General features: G+C 42.8%; 1 protein-coding gene across 3 annotated transcripts; it reads right to left on the reverse strand.

Moving 5' to 3' along the window:
- Positions 1-8039: 8039 nt before the first annotated feature.
- LOC115142524 (transcription factor Sp2-like) lies at positions 8040-24680 on the reverse strand. Of its 3 annotated transcripts, none has more exons than XM_029682046.2 (8): positions 24579-24680; positions 23378-23454; positions 14494-15195; positions 13993-14190; positions 12961-13255; positions 12524-12704; positions 10904-11097; positions 8040-10503 (listed from the first exon to the last, which is right to left on the reverse strand). In XM_029682046.2, the coding sequence occupies exons 1-8, from the start codon at positions 24646-24648 to the stop codon at positions 10403-10405; spliced, it is 1818 nt and encodes a 605-aa protein (XP_029537906.1). In that variant the 5' UTR covers positions 24649-24680; the 3' UTR covers positions 8040-10402. The 3 variants fall into 3 exon arrangements, with proteins under 3 accessions (XP_029537906.1, XP_064857606.1, XP_064857605.1); XM_065001534.1 differs by lacking the exon at positions 24579-24680 and adding an exon at positions 23916-24569; XM_065001533.1 differs by lacking the exon at positions 24579-24680 and adding an exon at positions 23543-23905.
- Positions 24681-24764: the final 84 nt, after the last annotated feature.

Here is a 24764-nt window from a genome sequence, read left to right on the forward strand (position 1 = left end):
TTGGCTGCAGCTCAGTATGGGACAGACAACATTCAAATTGACGGATATTATCAATGAGACAACACAGAATACAGTGTAGCTGACCTTCTCAACTGGGGTGAGGAGTTTTTCCCAGCACTTGCTTTCTCGATATGTAGGTCCATCTTGGTTTTTATCTGGGATTAATGGTAAAGTGACAAAATAGGACCTGTTAGAACAGAAGTGCATTGTTATTGCCCAACATGTTAACAGCTGTGTACTCGAGGGGATGTAACTTCATTTTGTATGTATGTATTCATATTTGCTGACAATTATTATGGCTAAATAAAAAATATTTGATCACATAAAAAAAAGTAGCTGTGTCCTCAACATTGGATATTGTTGTGAAATTGTGAATGAAAAAACATTGTGGAATACAAGTAATTTACAAGAGACTAGGCCTGATTCTGAATGTACCACACCAACAGTAACAGTGTTCTACCTGTATCATCCGGGGTTCTAGTCTCTCTCTTGACCGGGATGTTGATGCAGTATGGCCGGTCATCACCCTTCTTGGTGTCCTTGGCGAAGGTCAAGGTAGACCTCAGGTGAGCCATGATCTCACTGACCGCAATGTTGCATACCAGCAGAGATCGTCTGTCTGGATACAGCTGGGATTTACATCTTGCACATTGACAGAAGGTCTTGAAGTAGTCCTTCCTAATGTAGAGTTTAATGTCTTCTAAGAATTTGGCCATATTGTCTGGCTCATTGTTGAGTTACTTCAGTGCCTAAGACTATACAGTGCCTCCAACACTCTACTCAACAAATTGGATGCAGTCTATCACAGTGACATCCGTTTTGTCCCCAAAGCCCCATACACTACCCACCACTGCGACCTGTACTCTCTCGTTGGTTGGCCCTCGCTTCATACTCGTCGCCAAACCCACTGGCTACCGGTTATCTACAAGTCTCTGCTAGGTAAAGCCCTGCCTTATCTCAGCTCACTGGTCACCATAGCAGCACCCATTCGTAGCACTCGCTCCAACAGGTATATCTCACTGGTCACCCCCAAAGGCAATTCCTACTTTGGTTGCCTTTCCTTCCAGTTCTCTGCTGCCAATGACTGGAATGAACTGCAAAAATCACTGAAGCTGGACACTCATATCTCCCTCACTAGCTTTAAGCGCCAGCTGTCAGAGCAGCTCACAGATCACTGCACCTGCACATAGATGGGCTGTTTACAGATGGGCTATATACCTCATCCCCTTACTGTATTTATTTATTTATCTTGCTCCTTTGCACCCCAGTATCTCTACTTGCACATTCATCTTCTGCACATCTACCATTCCAGTGTTTAATTGCTATATTGTAATTACTTCCCCACCATGGCCTATTTGTTGCCTTAATTAACTCCCTTATCTTACCTCATTTGCACTCACTGTATATAGACTTTTTGTTTTCTATTTTCTACTGTATTATTGACTGTATGTTTTGTTTATTCCATGTGTAACTCTGTGTTGTTGTATGTGTCGAATTGCTATGCTTTATCTTGGCCAGGTCGCAGTTGCAAATGAGAACTTGTTCTCAACTAGCCTACCTGGTTAAATAAAGGTGAAATAAAAATGTAAAAAAATCCTCTTGGTTTTGGTATTTCAATGCCTCATTCTGAACGTGGATATGTATGTGCTGGACCATATCACTGCAAAGTGGGATGTTATTACATTCGTAATAGTGCTTGAATGTGCATGAATCCTGGAACACACTTTCCTGTCAATAATAACAGGAACAATATCAAGGTTTGTCACCTTTGGTTTGTCCCTCTCTGCATCCTCCTGAGCCTGATCTTGTGGAGTCTTTCCACAATCCTTTGAAGTTGGTCTCTGATGTTACAACCTCTTCATAGTCATCCCCAACAAAATATTTGGGACGGATCCAGACCACATCTCTGACGGAGAAGTGAGGCAGAGTTACACGGTGGATGTATTCTAACTTGTCGCTGTCAGTCAAAGGAGGGAATTCCTCCTGAGGAGGGAACGCCTTCTGGGACAGTGCCAGTTTCCCAACCTGAGAGCTGCACTAATGGAAAATGCCCTTCTTTAGGTCTTCAGGTAGGGCAACTGTAAAGAACTTCCTCTGCAAAGCCTCTTCGCAGCTCTTAGCTATTGGACGCCGTGGGCTGCGGACTTGAAGCGGATAGGTGTCACTTGTACACCATCAAGATTCCCTCACAGATATAATTGGGAATGGTGGAGATGACTGCTGGGTCCTTCATGGCCACAAGTTTTTATTTTTATTTAATTAAAAACATTTCAATCTTACTCCTGGAGCCAAACGTACATTGCCTTGCAAAAGTATTCATCCCCCTTGGCGTTTTTCCTATTTTGTTGCATTACAACCTGTAATTTAAATGGATTTTTATTTGGATTTCATGTAATGGACATACACAAGATAGTCCAAACTGGTGAAATGAAATGAAAAAATTACTTGTTTCAAAACATTCAAAAAAATTAAAAACAAAAGTGGTGTGTGCATATGTATTCAGCCCCTTTACTTTGAAGCCCCTAAATAAGCCCCTAAATAAGATCTGGTGAAACCAATTACCTTAAGAAGTCATATAATTAGTTAAATAAAGTCCACCTGTGTGCAATCTAAGTGTCACATAATCTGTTCTGAAAGGTCCCAGTGTCTGCAACACCACTAAGCAAGGTGCACCACCAAGCAAGCGGCACCATGAAGACCAAGGAGCTCTCCAAACAGGTCAGGGACAAAGTTGTGGAGAAGTACAGATCAGAGGTGTTGTTTTTTAAATATCAGCAACTTTGAACATCCCACGGAGCACCATTAAATCCATTAAAAAATGGAAAGAATATGGCACAACAACAAACCTGCCAGAGAGGGCCGCCCACCAAAACTCACGGACCAGGCAATGAGGGGCATTAATCAGAGAGGCAACCAAGAGACCAAAGATAACCCTGAAGGAGCTGAAAAGCTCCACAGCGGAGATTGGAGTATCTGTCCATAGGGCCATTTTAAGCAGTACACTCCACAGAGCTGGGCTTTAAAGAAGATTGGCCAGAAAAAATTGCTTTAAGAAAATAATAAGCAAAGACGTTTGGTGTTCGCCATAAGGCATGTGGGAGACTCCCCAAACATATGGAAGAAGGTACTCTGGTATGATGAGACTAATATTTAGATTTTTGGCCATCAAAGAAAACGCTATGTCTGGCACAAACCCAACACCTCTCACCACCCTGAGAACACCATCCCAGCATTATGCTGTGGGGATGTTTTTCATCAGCAGGACTGGGAAACGGGTCAGAATTGAAGGAATGATGGATGGTGCTAAATACAGGGAAATTCTTGAGGGAAATCTGTTTCAGTCTTCCAGAGATTTAAGACTGGGACGAAGGTTCACCTTCCATCAGGACAATGACCCTAAGCATACTGCTAAAGCAACACTCAAGTGGTTTAAGGGGAAACATTCCAATGTCTTGGAATGGCCTAGTCAAAGCCCAGACATCTATCCAATTGAGAATCTGTGGTATGACTTAAAGATTGATGTACACCAGTGGAATCCATCCAACTTGAAGGAGCTGGAGCAGTTTTGCCTTGAAGAATGGGTCAAAATCCCAGTGGCTAGATGTGACAAGCTTATAGAGACATACCCCAGTAGACTTGCAGCTGTAATTGCTGCAAAAGTTGGCTCTACAAAGTATTGACTTTGGGGGGTGAATAGTTATGTACGCTCAAGTTTTCCGTTTTTTTGTCTTATTTCTTGTTTGTCTCAACAAACAAAAAAATATGTTGCATCTTCAAAGTGGTAGGCATGTTGTGTAAATCAAATTATACAAACCCCCTAAAAAACTGTTTTAATTCCAGGTGGTAAGGCAACAAAATAGGAAAAATGTCAAGGGGGGTGAATACTTTCGCAAGCCACTGTATGTATCATGGCACTCTGCTTTTGCAACACTGATTAATACTTGATTAAAAGTTCAAAGTAAACACTATACATCAAATTCCTTATATTAAGCAAACCGGACAGCACGATTCTTTTATTTTTATTTTTTACAGACAGCATGATTGTCTTGTTTTTAATTTATTTACAGACAGCAGGGGCACACTCCAACACCCAGCTTCTTCACCTGCAGGATCGTCTGAGACCAGCCACCCAGACAGCTGATGAAACTGTGGGTTTGCAAATCCAAATAATTTCTGCGCAAACTGTCAAGAAACTGTCTCAGAGAAGCTCATCTGCATACTCAAATCAAATCAAATGTATTTATATAGCCCTTCGTACATCAGCTGATATCTCAAAGTGCTGTACAGAAACCCAACCTAAAACCCCAAACAGCAAGCAATGCAGGTGTAGAAGCACGGTGGCTAGGAAAAACTCCCTAGAAAGGCCAAAACCTAGGAAGAAACCTAGAGAGGAACCAGGCTATGTGGGGTGGCCAGTCCTCTTCTGGCTGTGCCGGGTGGAGATTATAACAGAACATGGCCAATATGTTCAAATGTTCATAAATGACCAGCATGGTCAAACAACAACAATCACAGGCAGAACAGCTGAAACTGGAGCAGCAGCACGGCCAGGTGGACTGGGTACAGCAAGGAGTCATCATGTCAGATAGTCCTGAGGCATGGTCCTAGGGCTCAGGTCCTCCGAGAGAGAGAAAGAAAGAGAGAAAGAGAGAATTAGAGAGAGCATACTTAAATTCACACAGGACACCGGATAGGACAGGAGAAGTACTCCAGATATAACAAACTGACCCTAGCCCCCCGACACATAAACTACTGCAGCATAAATACTGGAGGCTGAGACAGGAGGGGTCAGGAGACACTGTGGCCCGATCCGATGACACCCCCGGACAGGGCCAATCAGGAAGGATATAACCCCACCCACTACTCGTCTTCTTCACCAGGGTCTATAGCAATTTGATAAGATCCTGAGGCCCATTGTTGTGCCATTCATCCGCCGCCATCACCTCATGTTTGAGCATGTTAATGTACTGCCCCATGTCGCAAGGATCTATACACAATTACTGGAAGCTGAACATGTCCCAGTTCCTCCATGGCTTGCATACTCACCAGACATGTCACCCATTGAGCATGTTAGGGATGCTCTGGATTAACGTGTACAACAGTCTGTTCCAGTTCCTGCCAACATCCAGCAACTTCGCACAGCAACTTCGCATCATTGAAGAGGAGTGGGACAACATTCCACAGGCCACAATCAACAGCCTGATTAACTCTATGCGAAGGAGATGTGGCAAATGGTGGTCACACCAGACACTGACTGGTAACTTATTTTTGAAGGTATCTGTGACCAACTGATGCATATCTGTATTCCCAGTCATTTGAAATCAATAGATTAGGACCTAATTCATTTATTTCAATTGACTGATTTCCTTATAAGAAGTTGTTGCATGTCAAGTTTATTTTTTGTTTAGTATAGAAGAATAGCAAGACAGTTAGGTGGGATTTCCATCGATGCCATCAGACCAAGGGCGAAATGGTGGTGTAGATATTGGGGGGACGAACACTAGACATACACTTTTTACAGTTTAAAAACACATTTCCTGCAATTCTACACAGTTTGACATAACTTATTATGTCCCTCAAGGGGTGTTTTGAGGGATATTTTGAAAACGCAGTATACGTGGAAGGATAAGTCGTCACCATCATCAATGAAGGTATTTCACGGCAAATATATAGACACAAAATATGTAGAATGAGTTGTATTATAATGATGCACACATGGATATTTATTTATTTTAAAAAGACACAAAAGATGAAGACTGAGTTTTATTATAGTTTGAGTTTGCCTACCTTATGCCCAGTCCACATTTATATACAGTGGGGAGAACAAGTATTTGATACATTGCCGATTTTCCAGGTTTTCCTACTTACAAAGCGTGTAGAGGTCTATAATTTTTTATCATAGGTACACTTCAACTGTGAGAGACGGAATCTAAAACAAAATCCAGAAAATGCAAATTAATTACTTAAAAATCATACAATGTGATTTCCTGGATTTTTGTTTTAGATTCCGTCTCTCACAGTTGAAGTGTACCTATGATAAAAATGACAGACCTCTACATACTTTGTAAGTAGGAAAACCTGCTAAATCCGCAGTGTATCAAATACTTGTTCTCCCCTCTGTATGTGTATATATATATATATATATATATATATATATATAAAATAATTGAGTGTGAACATACCATGGACACAGAATCTTGTTAAAGGTTGATCCTGACTTTCGAGTCTGTCTCCCGACCGTATTCTGTCAGCTATTCAGAATTTTTAATTACATTTTTTTATTTTTATAAATAACTTATTTTAAGTTAAAGAAATTATTGTGGGGGACGAATTGACCTATTCTGAATATTTGGCGGACATGTCCCCCCATCCCCAATGGCAATTTTGCCTATGCATCACAGCATACAGTACATGTCTAGCATGAACAGCTGGGGTCTATGCTGCATCAGTTGGGCTACAGGTGATCATGCTTATTGCTAATAGCACATCTGATAGTATAGTATCTCCAACCCTGTTCCTGGAGAGCTGTACTCATGTAGGTTTTTGCTCCAACCCTAGTTGTAATTGACCTGGTTCAGCTTATCAAACAGCTAATTATTAGAATCAGGTGTGCTAGATTAGGGTTGGAGTGAAAACATACAGGACGGTAGCTCTCTAGGAACAGGGTTTGAGAGCCCTGATATTGACAATGCACAGGAACAGGGGTTCTCAACTATTACCCTACGAGGTCCGGAGCCTGCTGGTTTTCTGTTTTACCTGATAATTAATTGCACCCACCTGGTGTCCCAGGTCTAAATTAGTCCCTGATTAGAGGGGAACAATGAAAAAAAAATGCAGTGGAACTGGCTTCGAGGTCCAGAGTTGAGTAAGAGGGGGCTATATGCATGGTCCAATATGTTAAAAATAATTGTAAGATACAGTAATTTCTACAATATGTTAATGTGCTCATTTCTGGTGGTGGAAACTATATTTTAGATGAGTGTCAGCATCATTAAAAAAAATATATATATATATATATACTGTATATAATTATATATATAGTAGAAGGTTCTTTTAAAAAGTCACCAGAACAGAGCTTGTCCTTCTACATAAAAATGATCCCGAGGAGGACACTGAACCCACTAAGCAAGGGGACTGGAATTGGTCAAATTTACAGCTTAATACATGTAGAAAGTTATCCTCTTTCCCTAAAAACACAATGGTCATTACTTATTTTTGTACATGAAAGCAGAGGTTAACTTTGCCCTGCAGGCAATCGATCTGAGATCGACTAAAGTTTGCTTTAACCCTAAAGAACATTATGTGACAAACACATTTAAGTCAACTGTCCAGACATCAATCCATGAAGGGGATACAGCACCGAGACCCTATAGCTTGGAAACGCTCAATCCTTTTGTTTTCTGAAAGTACAATTCTAAAATAAATTATTTTATTTTCTCATTAGCCATGCACATTTAGCATAGGGTTTCCCAAGCTCGGCCCACGTTTCGGGGCAGCGCACAACTGTCCCAGCGTCGTCTGGGTTTGGCCGTGGTAGGCCGTCATTGAAAATAAAATAAAATGTTCTTAACTGACTTGCCTAGTTAAATAAAATGTCATTAAAAAATGTTTTTTTGCCCGAGTACTACACAACTGATTCAAATAATCAAAGCTTGATGAGGAGATAGATATTTGAAATCAGCTGTGTAATCATAGAGCAAAAACCAAAACATGCACTCAGGGCGGGGCCCCAGGACCAAGTTTGGGAAACCCTGATTTAGCGGACACTCTTACCCAGAGCACCTTACAGGAGCAATTATGATTAAGTGCCTTGCACAAGGGCACATCAGATTTTTTTCACCTGTCAGCTCAGGGATTCAAACCAGCAACGTTTCAGTTACTGGCCCAATGATCTAGACTACATGCCGCCCCATGTAAAACAAATGACAGCCAGGTAAATACTTATACACACACACCCGTTTCAAAATTCACCCTATGGTCCTCAGTGAGGGCAATCTCTCGTGAAGGCTGATGGGACCTGAATGAAGGACAACACAGAATACAGTTTGAATGCTTTATTGAGGGGGTGGGTGACTGTAAAAAAGGAGCAAGCACCTGTAGTAAGCGCCTTAATACAAGTTATAAAAGATGGGCAATAGCTGGATATCTGAGAACTTCTGTTAAACAAAGGAAGTCTGAAATGTCACCCTATTCCCTATATAGTGCACTACTTCTGACCAGAGACCATAGAGCTGTGGTTGAAAGTAGTGCACAATATAGGGATTAGGGTGCCATTTCAGACATACACAGGGCATGTATCTATTACTGTGGTAGATTAGGTTTAGAGAGGGAAAAGCACCTGGTTCACTGAGACCAACATTAGGACCTTTTCAGTTTAGGTAAAATAACTCATCCACTGATCATTACTTAAAAATAAAATAAAAATCACATATTTTCAACCTGGGCTCAAGTCAGTGCACAAACATTGGCATTATGTAACATAAGTTAGACAAAAATAAAAGGAACTCTACAAATGCCATTCCCTGGAAATTAGACAGAAATCTCTTTAAATACTGGGTGCAACTGTCTAAGGCAACTTTAAATTCGATAGAAAAGGGATTATCTAGAAGTAATGGTGTACAAAGCAGGAATGAAGCTATACAACGTCACATTACGCATTTTCCTTTCACACTGTACAGAGTCCACTTCCTTCAGCTCTGACCAGGCCGGCCAAAAATACAAGGCAGTGCAACTTTCTATCCTACATTTTACTGTGTCTCCCAGACACATTGTATATACACATTCAGGACATACAATACAAACATAAATATGAGCAGGACTTTCTTTCCGTCCCCAAGGCCCAGTTTAGGCATCCAGACATACTGGACATGATTTTCATATGGGCTATTCAATGAAACGTTGATCTCATTTTAAAATGCACGAGGATCATATTTTTTTGTTGGGGGACATTTATAAATCTTTCTGATTAGTTAATTAAATATTTGAAATAAAAATAAAATGTAGGCTGTTATGCAGTTAGCTACATAAACAGTCAATATGTATTCATTGAACAGAACTTATTGTAATACTACAAGTAAAAGTATAGCGCTGGTGTTCTCCCTTGAGGTTTAAAGGAATTGAAACACCAGAAACCTTAGATAAATAATAGTAGATAGCTTGTCAACTTGTATGTCATATGAATCGGAAATGTTTTATCAAACATATTTGCCTCAAACGGATCTTAATGTAGATCATAATAGACAAGTTATGACTTCTAATGTAATCTAATAACTTGTGACAGGCCCGAGAAAGCATTTTAATGTCGATTTTTTTTTCTCTTCATCTTATGACATGATTGTCATGCCAGACCAATATTTGGGACATATTTAGTTAATATCATAATGATATACACATAGCAAAGCACTACATTTAAACTCATTAGGAGGGAGTCTGTATTCAAAATAATTTGTAACTCTTCACTCAAACAAAAAAATGCCAAAACCTAAATTACATTTTCGATTTACAAAAAACCTCCCGAAAAGGGTATTATGTCTGAACATCATAAATATCTATACTTGCCCATGTATGTGTGGATGTATGTTTGTACGCATATGCACAAATTCTTTTGCCAACTTAGGTTTTCCGAGTCTGGAACTGTGTAAGGTTTCAAAGTGGTCACCAAGGCCTCATAGGTATGCATGTTTTCTTTCCAACCAAATCATTTATTTGTTGGAAAATCAATAATATTACTTTGATATTGAACAAGAATAGAATTACAAATACCGTTCAAACTATGTAAAAGGATATGCATGTAGTGCAATTTACTGAATAGGATTTGTTTGACTGAAAAAAGTACCTTGGATACTCGTGGGGCTTGAGGATCAACTTTGAAAAAACCTTATTCTGGAGCTTCAACAACAATAATATTTGTTATTAATATTGAAAATAATGAAACATGGAAAAACAAGAAGGGGCAAGAGTGGCTGGAGTCTCCTTTGGGCTCGGGTACTTTGGTAGACTAAATCTATCCGTTTCGCTCTCATTCCTCCCTCAGGCCTGGTGACTGGATTTGGATATGGCGCTCCGAGCGTGAGGTCATCAGAACACAGCAGCCACGCTTGTCTGTCTTTCTGGGAGACCACCTTTCGCTGTTATAAGAATTCTGCCTACGTAGGTAAGCATGCTGCCCATAATTATATATATATTTTAATCATTAATAACTTGACTGGAACAGTTGAGTCCGTGAGGGGGAGGATTGGTATGTACACCAGGCTACGAAGCCTCTGTGGGGGAGTAAGGAGAATGGGGCGTATGGGGCCTTTTTGGGGTTCACCCATCTTGGTATCCTCTCCTGCGGCCCTCTATGGGGTTTAGTTCATCAGGGCATGTCTGTGTATACAGTCGGTATACAGCACAGCTCAGCTCACAAGTTCTTGGTGTTTATGTGTGTTTTGTAATGCTTCGTGAGATGGTCGCTCCTCATGAACCGTTTCTGACACTGGTTGCACTCGAAGCGCTTGTCTCCTGCAAGGAAAAGACAGAATAAATGAGTGGTTTAATTTTCCTACATAACACAAAACTATGAAACAGCAATACCATTCTTCTCTGCTGCAAGGGAATCTCTGCTTCAAATCTGAGTCCTGACATGTGGTGAAAACAATGGTGTATGAGAATGTTTTGGCATATGGAGCATTGTCGACTGACTTGCTGTGTACGTACCTCCTGGGGTGTGTTCAGTAGGGGGAAAACATTTTCAAAAACAGGGGAGGTACTATCTGAACTTGTCCAATAAGAACACAGAATTTTATCCAATGAAAAACATTTTGCTACAGTGTCTTACTGAACATGACCCAGTGAGTGTTGTACAGGCTGACCTACATTCATCCTACAGTGTGTATTAGTGTGTCCCCTACGGTGGACAGACCTGTGTGTGTCCTGGCGTGTCGCTGCAGCTCGTCACTGCGCGTGAAGCGTTTGCCACAGAAGACCCAGTTGCAGACGAAGGGCCGCTCGCCGGTGTGCAGGCGCACATGTGCCCGGAGGAGGGATGTTTTCCGGAACGTCTTCTCGCAGCCCGGGATGTGACAGATGTGCTTCCTCTTCCCCACCTCGCCGGGCCTGCACAACACAGAAAACACAAACTTAACTACACTATATATACACAAAAGAATGTGGACACCCCTTCAAATTAGTGGACTTGGCTATTTCAGCCACACCTGTTGTTGATAGGTGTATAAAATCAAGCACACAGCCACACAACCTCCATAGACAAACATTGGCAGTAGAATGGCCTTTACTGAAGAGCTCAGTGACTTTCAACGTGGCACCGTCATAGGATGCCACCTTTCCAACAAGTCAGTTCGTCAAATTTCCCCCCTGCTAGAGTTGCCCTATAAGTGCTGTATAGTGAAGTGGAAACGTCTAGGAGCATCATCGGCTCAGCCGGGAAATGGTAGGCCACACAAGCTCACAGAACGGGAGCGCCGAGTGCTGAAGTGCGTAAATATCATCTGCCCTTGGTTGCAACACTCACTACAGAGTTCCACTGGAAGCGACGTCAGGAACTGTTCGTCTGAAGTTTAATGAAATGGGTTTCCATGGCCGAGTAGCCCATCACAAGCCTAAGATCACCATGCGCAACGCCAAGCATCGACAAGAGTGGTGTAAAGCTCGCCGCCATTGGACACTAGAAGTGCGTTCTCTGGAGTGATGAATAATGCTTCACCATCTGGCAGTCCAACGGACTAATCTGGGTTTGGTGGATGCCAGGAGAACGCTACCTGACCCAATGCATTGTGCCAAATGTAAAGTCTGGTGGAGGAGGAATATTGGTCTGGGGCTGTTGTTCATGTTTCGGGCTAGGCCCCTTAGTTCCAGTGAGGGGAAATCTTAACGCTAGAGCATACAATGACATTCTAGACGATTCTGTGCTTCCAACTTTGTGGCAACAGTTTGGGGAAGGCCCTTTCCTGTTTCAGTATGACAATGTCCCCATGCACAAATGAGGTCCATATAGAAATGGTTGTCGAGATCGATGTGGAAAAACTTGAGCCCTGATCTCAACCCCATGCGAGGCCAGGCCTAATCACCCAACATCAGTGCCCGTCCTCACTAATGCTCTTGTAGCTGATTGGAAGCAAGTCCCCGCAGCAATGTTCCAACATCTAGTGGAAAGTCTTCCAAGAAGAGTGGAGGCTGTTATAGCAGCAAAGGGGGGGACCAACTCCATATTAATACCCATGATTTTGGAATGAGATGTTTGATGAGCAGGTGTCCACATACTTTTGGTCATGTAGTGTATTCACTATATTTCTGATTGATGCACAGGTATTTAACGCAGGAGGATGGAAAGTAGTTGCTTGCAATCGTGGTTGTTTCCCTGCCCCAATCTCACAAAAGGGTACATTTTGCCATACAGGTATCAGTTTGTATCAACCAAGACTTTCCATATTGGTAAATAAATATATGGGTTTATACTGTATATCATGTTTTTTTCCACCAGGTGCTCAGGCCTGTCTCTAGTTTGCTAGTAAGAGCCACTTGCCTCTTCTCGGAGTCCTTACAGTTGGGGCAGGTGCAGGCCATGCGGCGTTTCTTCTCCCCAGGCTGGCCCTGCAGCTCCAGAGCCAGAGTCTGCTCCATCTGCACCTGGTGGCCCTGGGAGGTCACGCCGCCCAGCTGGAGGGCCCCGCCCTGCACCGTCTGCACTGTCAGGTGCTGCTGCCCTGAAAGAACAGTAGAGAAACTTTAACATATTGCACATGAGTAATAAACATATATTGTACATATATAAACATACATTACACAGACACACATACTGACACACACATGCAGGCCTCCATTAGCTTGCTAAAAGTACACTGGAATGCAAACCATTTTTAAAGGAAGACAGTATGGAAATAGAGCGGATATGCCCTTGTGGATTTGGATACGGACAAGCACTTTTTATATTTGTCACGAACACACAGTACACACACACACCTCCTGCGTTGGTGATGGTGACGGGCACTCCTTGCACCTGGACCCCGTTGATGTTTATAGTCTGCACGGCCTGGCCCGCCGAAGAGAGCTGGGCCGCGTTCAATGCTATCATCCCCCCCGCCGGAGCTATTTTTGGTAGGGTCCTCTCCTTCCTGCCCCCCGCCAGTGTTCGCTTGGTGGCCCCCACGGACGACAGGGTGGTGGTGACCATGCTGGAGGGCGTTGTTGCCGTGGAAACTGTGGTTTCCTGGAGCTGTACAGTCTGCCATTCGCCTGATGCCGTTTTGATCAGCAGCTGAGAGGAGCACAGTGGTGTCAGACTAACATGGAACAAATCTGTCAGATTAGGACACAATTCTGTATTAAAGTCCCACTTCCATTACATTTCAGCTGTTTGGAAAGCGCATGTGCAATCAAGACTCAATCGTGGACACCCTTACTGACAGTTGTGGCTGCTTCGCGTGATGTATTGTTGTCGCTAACTTCTTGCCCTCTGTGCTGTTGTCAGTGCCCAATAATGTTTGTATGATGTTTTGTGCTGCTACCATGTTGTGATGCTACTATGTAGTTGTCATGTGGTGTTGCTACCATGCTGTATTGTCATGTGTTACTGCCATACTGTGTTGTTGTCTTGGGTCTTTCTTTATGTAGTGTTGTCTCATGTCGTGATATGCGTGTTGTGCTATATTTATTTTTAATCCCAGCCCCCGTCCCTGCAGGAGTCCTTTTGCCTTTTGGTAGGCCATCAGTGTAAACCCAAATTTGTTCTTAACTGACTTGCCTAGTTAAAAAGGTTAAATAAATAAAAATAAAATAAATAAACATGTGGATAGCCTGGAGTGAGTGTAGAGAGGTGGTGTGCATGCAGCACATAGGTGTTTTGTGTGTGTGTGTGCATGACTACATTGACAACTTCAGACTGACCGATCTACAAATCACCTTGCATCCTAACTAACTACTCTGAGTAACTCCTAGATCTGTCAGTTTGCTGAGAGAGCTACATTGACGATCTATAACAACTTGTGTGTGTACCTGAGTAGGCTCTGGCTGCAGGCTGGGTGCAGGCTGTCTCTGTGGGACCTGAGGCAGGGTGGCGGAGGCAGCCTGCACCACCTTCAGGGCCTGCTGGGGGATCTGGACCACCTGCTGCTCCTGTTTCTGCTGCACCAACTGCACCAGCTGCTGCTGGCCCGACCCGGTGTTTTGCACAATCAGAAGCTGGTTCCCCGCCTGGGGAGAACACCGAGAGAGCAGCAATGAAACACAGCCCTAAATCTGTCCAATACTTACTCATACAGGGACCCCAATATTGGAGGTTGAAGGGGTGATAGAGTAGGCTAACCCCCACGTAAAGCATTGCATTTTGAGTTTGAGAAATACATATGAAATAATTAGATACTCATTTACACACACACACTCACAAGCATTGTAGACACATTCAGTAATTAGTACCCATTTGTAGCCCAATCAAGCAAGTGAATTGGTCCACAAGTCATGGTTGACCCCACACCAAATGCAGCAGAACAAACATACCTGAATAATATTCTCCCCAGCTTCTAACAATATAGTCTCCATCTGCTCGGGGGGCGGAGAGGTGGTCTGTGGTGGAGGGGCTGCTGCCACCAGCTTCTTCCTTCCTCGTCTGCCCTTTGTTGGCGGGGGAGGAGCTGCCGCTGGCTCATCTCCGGTGGCTACGTTGAGGGGCAGCGTGAGCCCGCTGGGCAGCCGCACCACGTTGGCTGCATTGGGTTTCCGCCCCCTGGGGGACGGCTTGATGGCCACCGTCTTCTGCGGGGTGATGGGCGCGGTAGCGGGCTGCGGCTGGGGGACCGTCATGGGCGTGGTGATAATGGCCTGGTTGGTACCCGGGATGAGCTGGATCTGTCCGCCCTGCTGCATCATCTGGATGGTCTGTGTGCCTCCCAGCTGCGGCATCACCTGGTATTGGATGTTGGATGTTTGATTCGAGCGGCCAGGGCTCTGCTGGATGGTGAGGACGATGGGGGTGCCGGGGTTGTTGGAGCCCAGGCCTGCTGGCAGCTGGATCACATTTCCTTTAGCGGACAGGAAGCCCAGGTTTTTGGGAGGGGCGGGGGCGATGGGGGCGGGCTTGATGGGGAGGAGACGGCGAGGTTGGGGTTGGGTAGGAGGGGCACTGACAGGGGCCTGAGCAGCAGGGGGGCCGATCTTACTACAGGTGGCGGCCAGGAGGGCCAGTGGGGAGGGCTGGGAGTCCTGTAGACAGGACCAAAGAGAGATGGACAAATGGTTAGGGGTGCAACGAGTCAGACACAAATGATTTACTGCTGATACCAGACCTGGGCCAAATCCCTGTCATTCGCATGAAGAAGAGGGGACGCAGGTCCCGGGTGCCTTGTGAGAATTCATCGGTAAGTGGGTAACACGCCTCTACCATCTGTCCTATTGGCCAACGTCCAGTTATTAAGTTAAGAATAAACTGGATGAGCTCTGTTCAAGAATATCCTACCAACAGGACATTAAAAACTGTAATATCTTAGGTTTCACAAGTCGTGGCAGATCGACGACATGGATAACATACAGCTAGCTGGCTGGTTTTTCCATGCATTGGCAAGACAAAACAGCTGTCTCCGGTAAGGGGTGGCGGTCTGTGTCTATTTGTCAATAACAGCTGAATTGAATTCTACTGCACTGGCTCCGACGCTCGTTGGATGTGGCAGGGCTTGCAAACTATTACGTACTACAAAGGGAGGCTCAGCCACGAGCTGCCAAGTGACATGAGCCTACCAGACGACCTAAATGACTTCTATGCGCACTTCGACACTGAAGCATGCATGAGAGCACCAGCTGTTCCCGACAACCGTGATCACGCTTTCCGTAGCCAATGTGAGTAAGTCCTTTAAACAGTCAACATTCACAAGGCTGCCGGGCCAGATGGATTAGCAGGACGTGTACTACGAGCACGCGCTGCGCCGAACCAACTGGCAAGTGTATTCACTGACATTTTCAACCTCTCCCTGACCGAGTCTGTAATACCTACATGTTTCAAGCAGACCACCATAGTCCCTGTGCCCAAGAACACCAAGGTAACATGCCTAAATTACTACCGACCCGTATGACTCAAATGTAGCCATGAAGTGCTTTGAAAGGCTGGTCATGGCTCACATCAACACCATCATGCCAGAAACCCTAGACCCACTCCAATTTGCACACCATTCCCAACAGATGACGCAATCTATATTGCACTCCACACTGCCCTTTCCCACCTGGACAAAAGAAACACCTACGTGAGAATGCTGTTCATTGACTACAGCTCAGCGTTCAACACCATAGTGCCCTCAAAGCTCATCACTAAGCTAAAGACCTTGGGACTAAACACCTTGCTCTGCAACTGGATCCTGGACTTCCTCACGGGCCGCCCCCAGGTGGTACGGGTAGGCAACAGCACATCTGCCACGCTGATCCTCAACAAAGAGGCCCCTCTGGGATGTGTGCTTAGTCCCCCCCTGTACTCCCTGTTTGCCAACGACTGTGTGGCCAAGCACGACTCCAACACCATCATTAAGTTTGCAAGGAACACAAGTGGTAGGCCTGATTACCGACAACGATGAGACAGCCTATAGGGAGGAGGTCAAAGACCTGGCAATGTGGTGCCAGGACAACAACCTCTCCCTCAAGGTGATCAAGACAAAGGAGATTATTGTGAACTACAGGAAAAGAGGGCAGAGCACGCCCCCTTTCTCGTCGACGGGGCTGAAGTGGAGCAGTTTGAGAGCTTCAAGTTCCTTGGTGTCCACATCACCAACAAACTATCATGGTTCAAACACACCAAGACGGTCGTGAAGAGGGCACGACAAGAGCATCTGGTTGCATCACCGCCTAGTATGGCAACTGCTCTGCCTCCAACCGCTAGGTGCTACAGAGGGTAGTGCCTTCGGCCGAGTATATCACAGGGGACAAGCTTCCTGCCATCCAGGACCTCTATACCAGGCGGTGTCAGAGGAAGGCCCTAAAAATTGCTAAAGACTCTAGACTGTTCTCTCTGCCACCGCCCGGAAAGCGGTACCGGAACACCAAGTCTATATCCAAAAGGCTTCTTAACAGCTTCTACCCCCATGCCATAAGACTGCTAAAGAGATAATCAAATGGCTACCCAGGCAGTGACCCCCCCCTTTACGCTGATGCTACTTGCTATTTATTATCTATGCATAGTCACTTTACCCCTACCTACATTTTACCTCGACTAACCAGTACCTCCGCACATTGACTCGGTACCGGTACCCCCTGTATATAGCCTTGTTATTGTATTGTTGCTCTATTTGTTTTGGTTTATCTTTTGTTTTATTTAGTAACTATTTTCTTAAAACTGCATTGTCGGTTAAGGGCCTTTTAAGTAAGCATTTCATGGTAAGGTCTACACCTTTTGTATTTGGCAAATTTTTTGCACCATGGATGGATATGGGCTGGGCGATATATTTAATTAGAATGTATGTTTTAGCGCAATGTTCCAAATGCCTGTATCACAAGAATCAAAGTTTTATTTTTGTTCAGTTTTAAATGAGCGTTTTTCCCTTTTTGGTCACGTCTCCTGTGCTGTGTGCGTGCACCTTCCCAATCGCACAGACACCAAGCCCCTCCCCCTGCCACTCACCACAAGATCACTTCTTCCTCTCTGACAACAAGCAATTCCAACTTGCTATTTGCATTTGAGGTTTGGTCCAACAGAATCGGTTAATTCCCCTTCTAACGATACCCTTTTTATGTCTAAACTTATGTCTCAAAATTTAGAACAGATCATACTAAAATGGGAGTGTCAACGAACATGATTGTGGAAAATAAATGCTCAGTTTGTCGCATGCAGTATTGCAGTACGGTTAGTGCTATATGTGATCCTTGGGACATGCCTACCCTAAATCTTACCTAGCCCCAAACATTTAAAATGTCAACTTCAATGGGGTAGGGACGTCCCAAAGATTCCAGATAGCCAATATCATTGCGGTACCATGTACCGCTAGCAGCATTTTAGCCACATGCTGTTATGTGCCAGCTGTCTAGTCTGTGTTTTATACATTTGCAATGAGCATAAAAAGACGCATTTATATAAAAGGTATTGGCAACTCGTTCTCATTCTGGGAAATAAACATCTTATCCAGGTAGGTTACTTGATTTCAACATCTAAACAAAGTGAACAGGCTGTTGGAGACTGACAGCAGGGTGTATTCATAACAGTTCAACTGTTCTACGCTGCTAGCAAGCAAATAGATCCACGTTGGCTAGACTTTAAATATAAAAATTAGCTGGCTACCCAATGGCACGTGGGCTTGTGCTTGAGAGATTACTTATGAGACCAGTGTACATGTTCTATTATGCCTATTACAAGAAGAACATTATTAGTGGATGTGCATTGTGCATGGTTCCAGTATATATATATATTTTTTTTATCAAAAAAGGGTATTTTCATAGACTTGAAAGCCAGATCAGTGATTATTGCAACAACAAAAAAAACAGGTTAAACTATTTTAATTAAATTGTTAGTGTGTCTTATGGTGGTGGAAGGATTATATTTAGCCTAGGTATATTTTTTACAATCCCTGAATTCATTAGATTGCAGTGTATTGACCTTTAATTGTGGGTCATTTCAGCAAGCCATGACACCCACCATCTCAGATTGCTCTGAAATTGTTTCTGTAGTTAGAAACATATGATTTGCATTCCTGAAACATTATTTTGTTGAAATATGATTTGATCTCTGAGAAATTAAGCTAATTGATTGCACCCAAATTGCCCATTTTAAAATGTGTAGGATTCATATGATCTTCCATAAATATAGTACCTAACATCCGATTTGGACCATAATTCTTGCTAACAATGAGTAAGACATAAGGAATCTTATAAAATGATGAAAAGCCACCCACGGACCTCCCACACCCCACCCCAACAACCAGTATCAGTTCTCTGTCTGACAGTAGTATGGAACTGCTGCTTGGAGTATTGCATCTTCATCCTTTGTAATGTATTCCTGGTGAATCTGGTGATGTTTCCCACCGTTCAGAGAAAATAGCCATTGAAGTCGCTTGCATTCTTTACCATAAATTAATGTGAAAGTACCTAGTTTTGCACACTAGATGCCGCTGTTCCTGCTTCTGCCACCACACCCTATATCCACTTTGTTGTTCTCCTGTGTTTATTAATCGTATCACAAAATAGTTTTTACAACTTTGGATAGAAAACCAATGGCTATTGCTCATGATGAAAATAAACTGTGTGGTCATCCTCACAATTCAAGCCAGTCCTCCATGAACGCAATTCAGTTTTTCCTTCTCTTAGGCTTAATTTGTGTCCAGGAAAAGTCCCCTCTGTGTCTGGTTTACTACCTTAAAGAAAGGTCTGGATTAGACCATTCCTGGTGATTGGCGAACAAGCAAACCATTAGGCTACAGCAGTTCTAATGGTCTACATGCTACGGTCTCCAATGGTCTTCAATAATAAAAAGTCCTAAAACACACACTGTATAGTGTTTTGCAATGGTATTGGGTTGGGTATAATGGTAAATGTCACTAGTCACACTACATAGAGATATTTTCTAATCATTTTATTTAAAAAACATACGACTTCCATGCAATGGTTTATAATTGTACTTTATTAGGGTTGTCACAACATTTTAGTCACTAGCACATTTCTCCATCAAAGTTTTGGGCCTGTAGAAAAAGTATTCACCATACGGATAGCCCTCTCAGAGAGCTCCAATGTTTTGGACAATTCAAGGAGAATTGGGTTGAAACATTAGGTAGCTAAGAGAAGGTCAAGCTGAATTGCTTTCATGGAGGACTGGCTTGACCACACAATTTATTTTCATCATGAGCAAATGCTATTGGTTTTCTACCCAAAGTTGCAAAGAAAATGTTAATCCATTTAATAAACACAAGAGACTGGCAAAATTGATAAAAGGGTGTGGTGGCAGTGGCAACAGAGAAAAACTAGTTTGAAATTAATAATATAAAATATTATTTGTAAATTTTAGAAGCAATATATAAACATGTAATGTCATGAAATGTGAGATGCGTGTGTCTGCCGCCCCACCCCAACCCACATGAAATAGCCTATTTGAGGCTGTTGAGGGGAGGGCAGAACCACACAACAATGGCCAAAGTGAAATGGAGACAGTAGATCTATCTGAAATGTCATAATATAAGAGACAGTAGATCTAGCAGGTCATAATAATGTATTCAACCTTATGTTCCCTGTACTCTCTCTATATATATCTGTTTATTATACCTGTTGATACAGGGCTCATATGTGAAACTATTCTAACTTAACATTTTCTTTCACAGTGACACTGACTCCGAATGGGAGCCTTATCCGGTGTTAATTTAAGTATGCTCTCTCTAATTCTCTCTCTCTTTCTCAGAGGACCTGAGCCCTAGGACCATGTTTCAGGACTACCTGGCATGATGACTCCTTGCTGTCCCCAGTCCACTTGGCCTTGCCGCGGTTCCAGTTTCAACTGTTCTGCCTGTGGCTATGGAACCCTAAACTGTTCATTTTTACTCTTGAGGTGCTGTCCTGTTGCACCCTCTACAACCACTGTGATCTCTACCCGGCACAGCCAGAAGAGGACTGGCCACCCCTCATAGCCTGGTTCCTCTCTAGGTTTCTTCCTAGGTTTTTGCCTTTCTAGGGAGTTTTTCCTAGCCACAGTGCTTCTACACCTGCATTGCTTGCTGTTTGGGGTTTTAGGCTGGGGCTATATAAATAGATTTGATTTGATAGAGGACTGAGGGTCTTCCAAATATTGAAAGTGTGTAAATAGTTATCCATGTTATTTTGTAAATGTTTTTTAATCAATAATTATTCCCCCCCCCCCCATTTTTTTTCCCTTGATTTTTTTTTTTTGGGGGGGGGGGGGGGTGTTAGAATACCATTTTGGTATTTTGTAAATAGTTATTTGTTTCAAAATGTATACCTTCACCAATTTGGCCACTTGGGTACATTTGGGCTACTTGTGTGGGACACCTGGGTGACTCATTTTGCAAGTTATCATTCTGAAACTTTGCACAAGTACTGTTGCCCTCTTATATTTTTCACTGAAATTGTCCCCATCATCTTATCTGAATGTTTGTTTTATCTTGTTCATTTCAAAGATGATACAAAAATAAAAATCATATGGTTTTTTTCATTGTTTTATCTAAACCAGATCTATTGTGTTATATTCTCCTACATTCAATTCACATTTCCACAAACTTCAGAGTGTTTTCTTTCAAATGGTACCAAGAATATGCAAATCCTTGGTTCTGTGCCTGAGCTACAGGCTGTTAGATTTGGGTATGTCTTCAGGCGGAAATTGCACAAAGTAGGGGGGAGCTCTAAGAGTTAACAAACACTAAGTTGACTGTGCCTTTAAACAGCTTGGAAAATTCCAGAAAATGATGTCATGGCTTTAGAAGCTTCTGATAGGCTAATTGGATAATTTGAGTCAATTGGAGGTGTACCTGTGGATGTATTTCCAGGCCTACCTTCAAACTCAATGCCTCTTTACTTTGACGTCATGGGAAAATCTAAAGAAATCAGCCAAGACCTCAGAAAACAATTGTAGACCTCCACAAGTCTGGTTCATCCTTGGGAGCAATTTCCAAACGCCTGAAGGTACCACGTTCATCTGTACAAACAATAGGACGCAAGTATAAAAACCATGGGACCATACAGCCATCATACCGCTCAGGAAGGAGACGCGTTCTGTCTCCTAGAGATGAACGTACTTTGGTGCAAAAAGTGCAAATCAATACCAGAACAACAGCAAAGGACCCTGTGAAGATGCTGGAGGAAACAGGTACAAAAGTATCTATATCCACAGTAAAACGAGTCCAATAGCGACATAACCTGAAAGGCCACTCAGCAAGGAAGAAGCCACTGCTCCAAAACTGCTATATAAAAGCCAGACTACGGTTTGCAACTGCACATGGGGAAACAAGATTGTGCTTTTTGGAGAAATGTCCTCTGGTCTGAAGAAACAAAAATAGAACTGTTTGGCCATAATGACCATCGTTATGTTTGGAGGGAAAAGGGGGAGGCTTGCAAGCCGAAGAACACCATCCCAAACATGAAGCACAGGGGTGGCAGCATCATGTTGTGGGAGTGCTTTGCTGCAGTTCACAAAATAGATGGCATGAGGGAGGAAAATTATGTGGATATACTGAAGCAACATTTCAAGATATCAGTCAGGAAGTTAAAGCTTGGTCGCAAATGGGTCTTCCAAATGGACAATGACCCCAAGCATACTTCTAAAGTTGTGGAAAAATGTCTTAAGGACAACAAAGTCAAGGTATTGGAGTGGCCATCACAAAGCCCTGACCACAATCCTATAGAGAATTTGTGGGTAGAACTGAAAAAGCGTGTGCGAGCAAGGAGGCTACAAACCTGACTCAGTTACAGCAGCTGTCAGGAGTGGGCCAAAATTCAACCAACTTATTGTGGGAAGCTTGTGGAATGCTACCCGAAACGTTTGACCCAAGTTAAACAATTTAAAGACAATGCTACCAAATACTAAATGAGTGCATGTAAACTTCTGACCCACTGGGAATGTGATGAAAGAAATAAAAGCTGAAATAAATCATTCTCTCTACTATTTTTCTGACATTTCACATTCTTAAAAATAAAGTGGTGATCCTAACTGACCTAAAACAGGGAATTTTTACTAGGATTAAATGTCGAGAATTTTGAATGTAGTGTATGTAAACTTTTAACTGTGGGTGTGTGTATATTAGAAACTTTGAAGGAACAATACTCCACGCAGTAGCTCCATACTACTTCTAAGAGATAGAACTGATACTGTACTCTGGTTGTTGGGTGGGCTTGGGGGTCCGTGGGTGGCTTTTGATTAATTTTATTGGATTCCTCATGTCTTACTCATTGTTAGGAAGAATTATGGTCCAAATTGGATGTTAGGTACTATATTTATTGAATATTATATGAATCCTATAAATTAAAATGGCCTATTTGGATGCAATCAATTGGCTTAAATTTCTCAGTTATGAAATTATATTTCAACAAAACGTTTCAGGAATGCTAATCTTATGCGTTTCTAACTACAGAAACAATTTCTGAACAATCTGAGATGGTGAGTGTCGAAATGCTCTTTCTTGTGCTTTTTGAAGTGGAATGACTCTAGTGCAACAAAGCTTTAAAAAAAAGAGATATATCGTGAATTTCACCCAGCCCTAGGTGGAACACAGTTTACATACAGGAGGTTAAGCTACATCTCACCATAGGCTACCAATAAAATACATAAACTATTAACATCATGATTCACAATAGGATGGCATTGCTGGACTCAGTATGCAAGCTAAAGTCAAATAATGAACCCCTTAGTCACTTTTAAGACACCACTGGGTGATATTTACACATCCAAGAACAAGCAGGAAGTAGTCTAGCTGTGACTCACTTGAGAGGAAGTGGCAGAGGGCTGGAGATACTCGCTGGGACTGACAGCAACAGTGGTGGCCATACTGTCCTGTTGATCTGCAACACACATGGAAACACTCATTGCATATACTGTAAATAGTCTTAAAACATTTCAAGTACCAAAAATAATGGTCGCTGTCAATACCTCTGCTGCAGAGATTCAGGAAATTATTACATCCGAGGGAGCTGTTTTGCCCTAAACACGTGTAAAGGCATTCAAATAAGACAGTTCACAAAGGAAATGGGACCTGCAACTCCAATAGATGAGTTGTGGATGGCTAGCTACCACCCCGTGAATGCCAGTCACCGCAGATGTGTGTAAATTGCGTGACCTTTAATCCGTAATAAAAGGGCGGGTATATGACAAAAAAAAGATTGTCAGACACATGCATTGCCAACTACAACTCCTCGTCTACGAAGTACAAAATTAAAAAGCCCTAAACAAAAGTACAGTATAATAGCTAGCAAATGGGCACAGTAGAGGGCTACGATTTACAGTGAGATAGTGACTACGGTACCTGTCTGACTTCTCACGCAACCTCACAAACAGCTCGAGCATGATAATGTATCGCGAGAGTATCAATAAAAATGTGGACTGTGGATTATTGGGGTCAGTTGCAATCATGACCAATGTGACTGTCTCTTTAAAATCTGATATTTTGTGTTTAGAAAAAAAAATGTTTGAGCGCGGCCTGAAAATAGCGCCGCCATCAAACGTACACAGATAGCTTCTTGCTAACTAAACGGTTTGCTGGCTAACTGGTAGTCAGAAATGAAACAATTAGATAGCATTGCAAATACTTTTTAGTGCAGCTGACTTTTCGAACTGAGTGGAATAGACAGCCCATGGCGATACGTGCATGTGGAGTTTGTTTTAATGTGAAATATCGAAAATGATTAGCATCAATGTATAGCTAACGGTAGTTGGAATTACAAACAGGATTCAGCTTTACTGGTTAGTATGCTAAGCTAGATACGCGTAGCAAATCAAACTCTTTGATACTGGAAAAAAGGCAGCCCTTTTCCGGAAATGCATAGCTGGCTTGCACAATGCTCCTATTCAACCTTACACATAAAGGAATTTCCAGCACAAACTGTTCAATGTGTTTTGTTTAACACAGACCAAATTGTTTTACGAAGTACAATGTAATATAAACACCAATGTTTTAATTCCTACCCACCGCTCATGACGACACTCGCTCTCCGTGAGCCTTCAAGAGCAAGCCCCTGGAAGATTCCGCCCACGCTCATAGACCAATCCACGCGCTGTTGTTCAATGAAGGATGCCCAGGCCAGCCAATCGACAAGAGCTCTCAGTGTGATTGAAATTAAATTTAGCCAATGAATAACCTGAATCCTCTCACAAC

This window comes from Oncorhynchus nerka, linkage group LG15 (assembly GCF_034236695.1).
Source record: "Oncorhynchus nerka isolate Pitt River linkage group LG15, Oner_Uvic_2.0, whole genome shotgun sequence".
NCBI lineage: Eukaryota > Metazoa > Chordata > Actinopteri > Salmoniformes > Salmonidae > Oncorhynchus > Oncorhynchus nerka.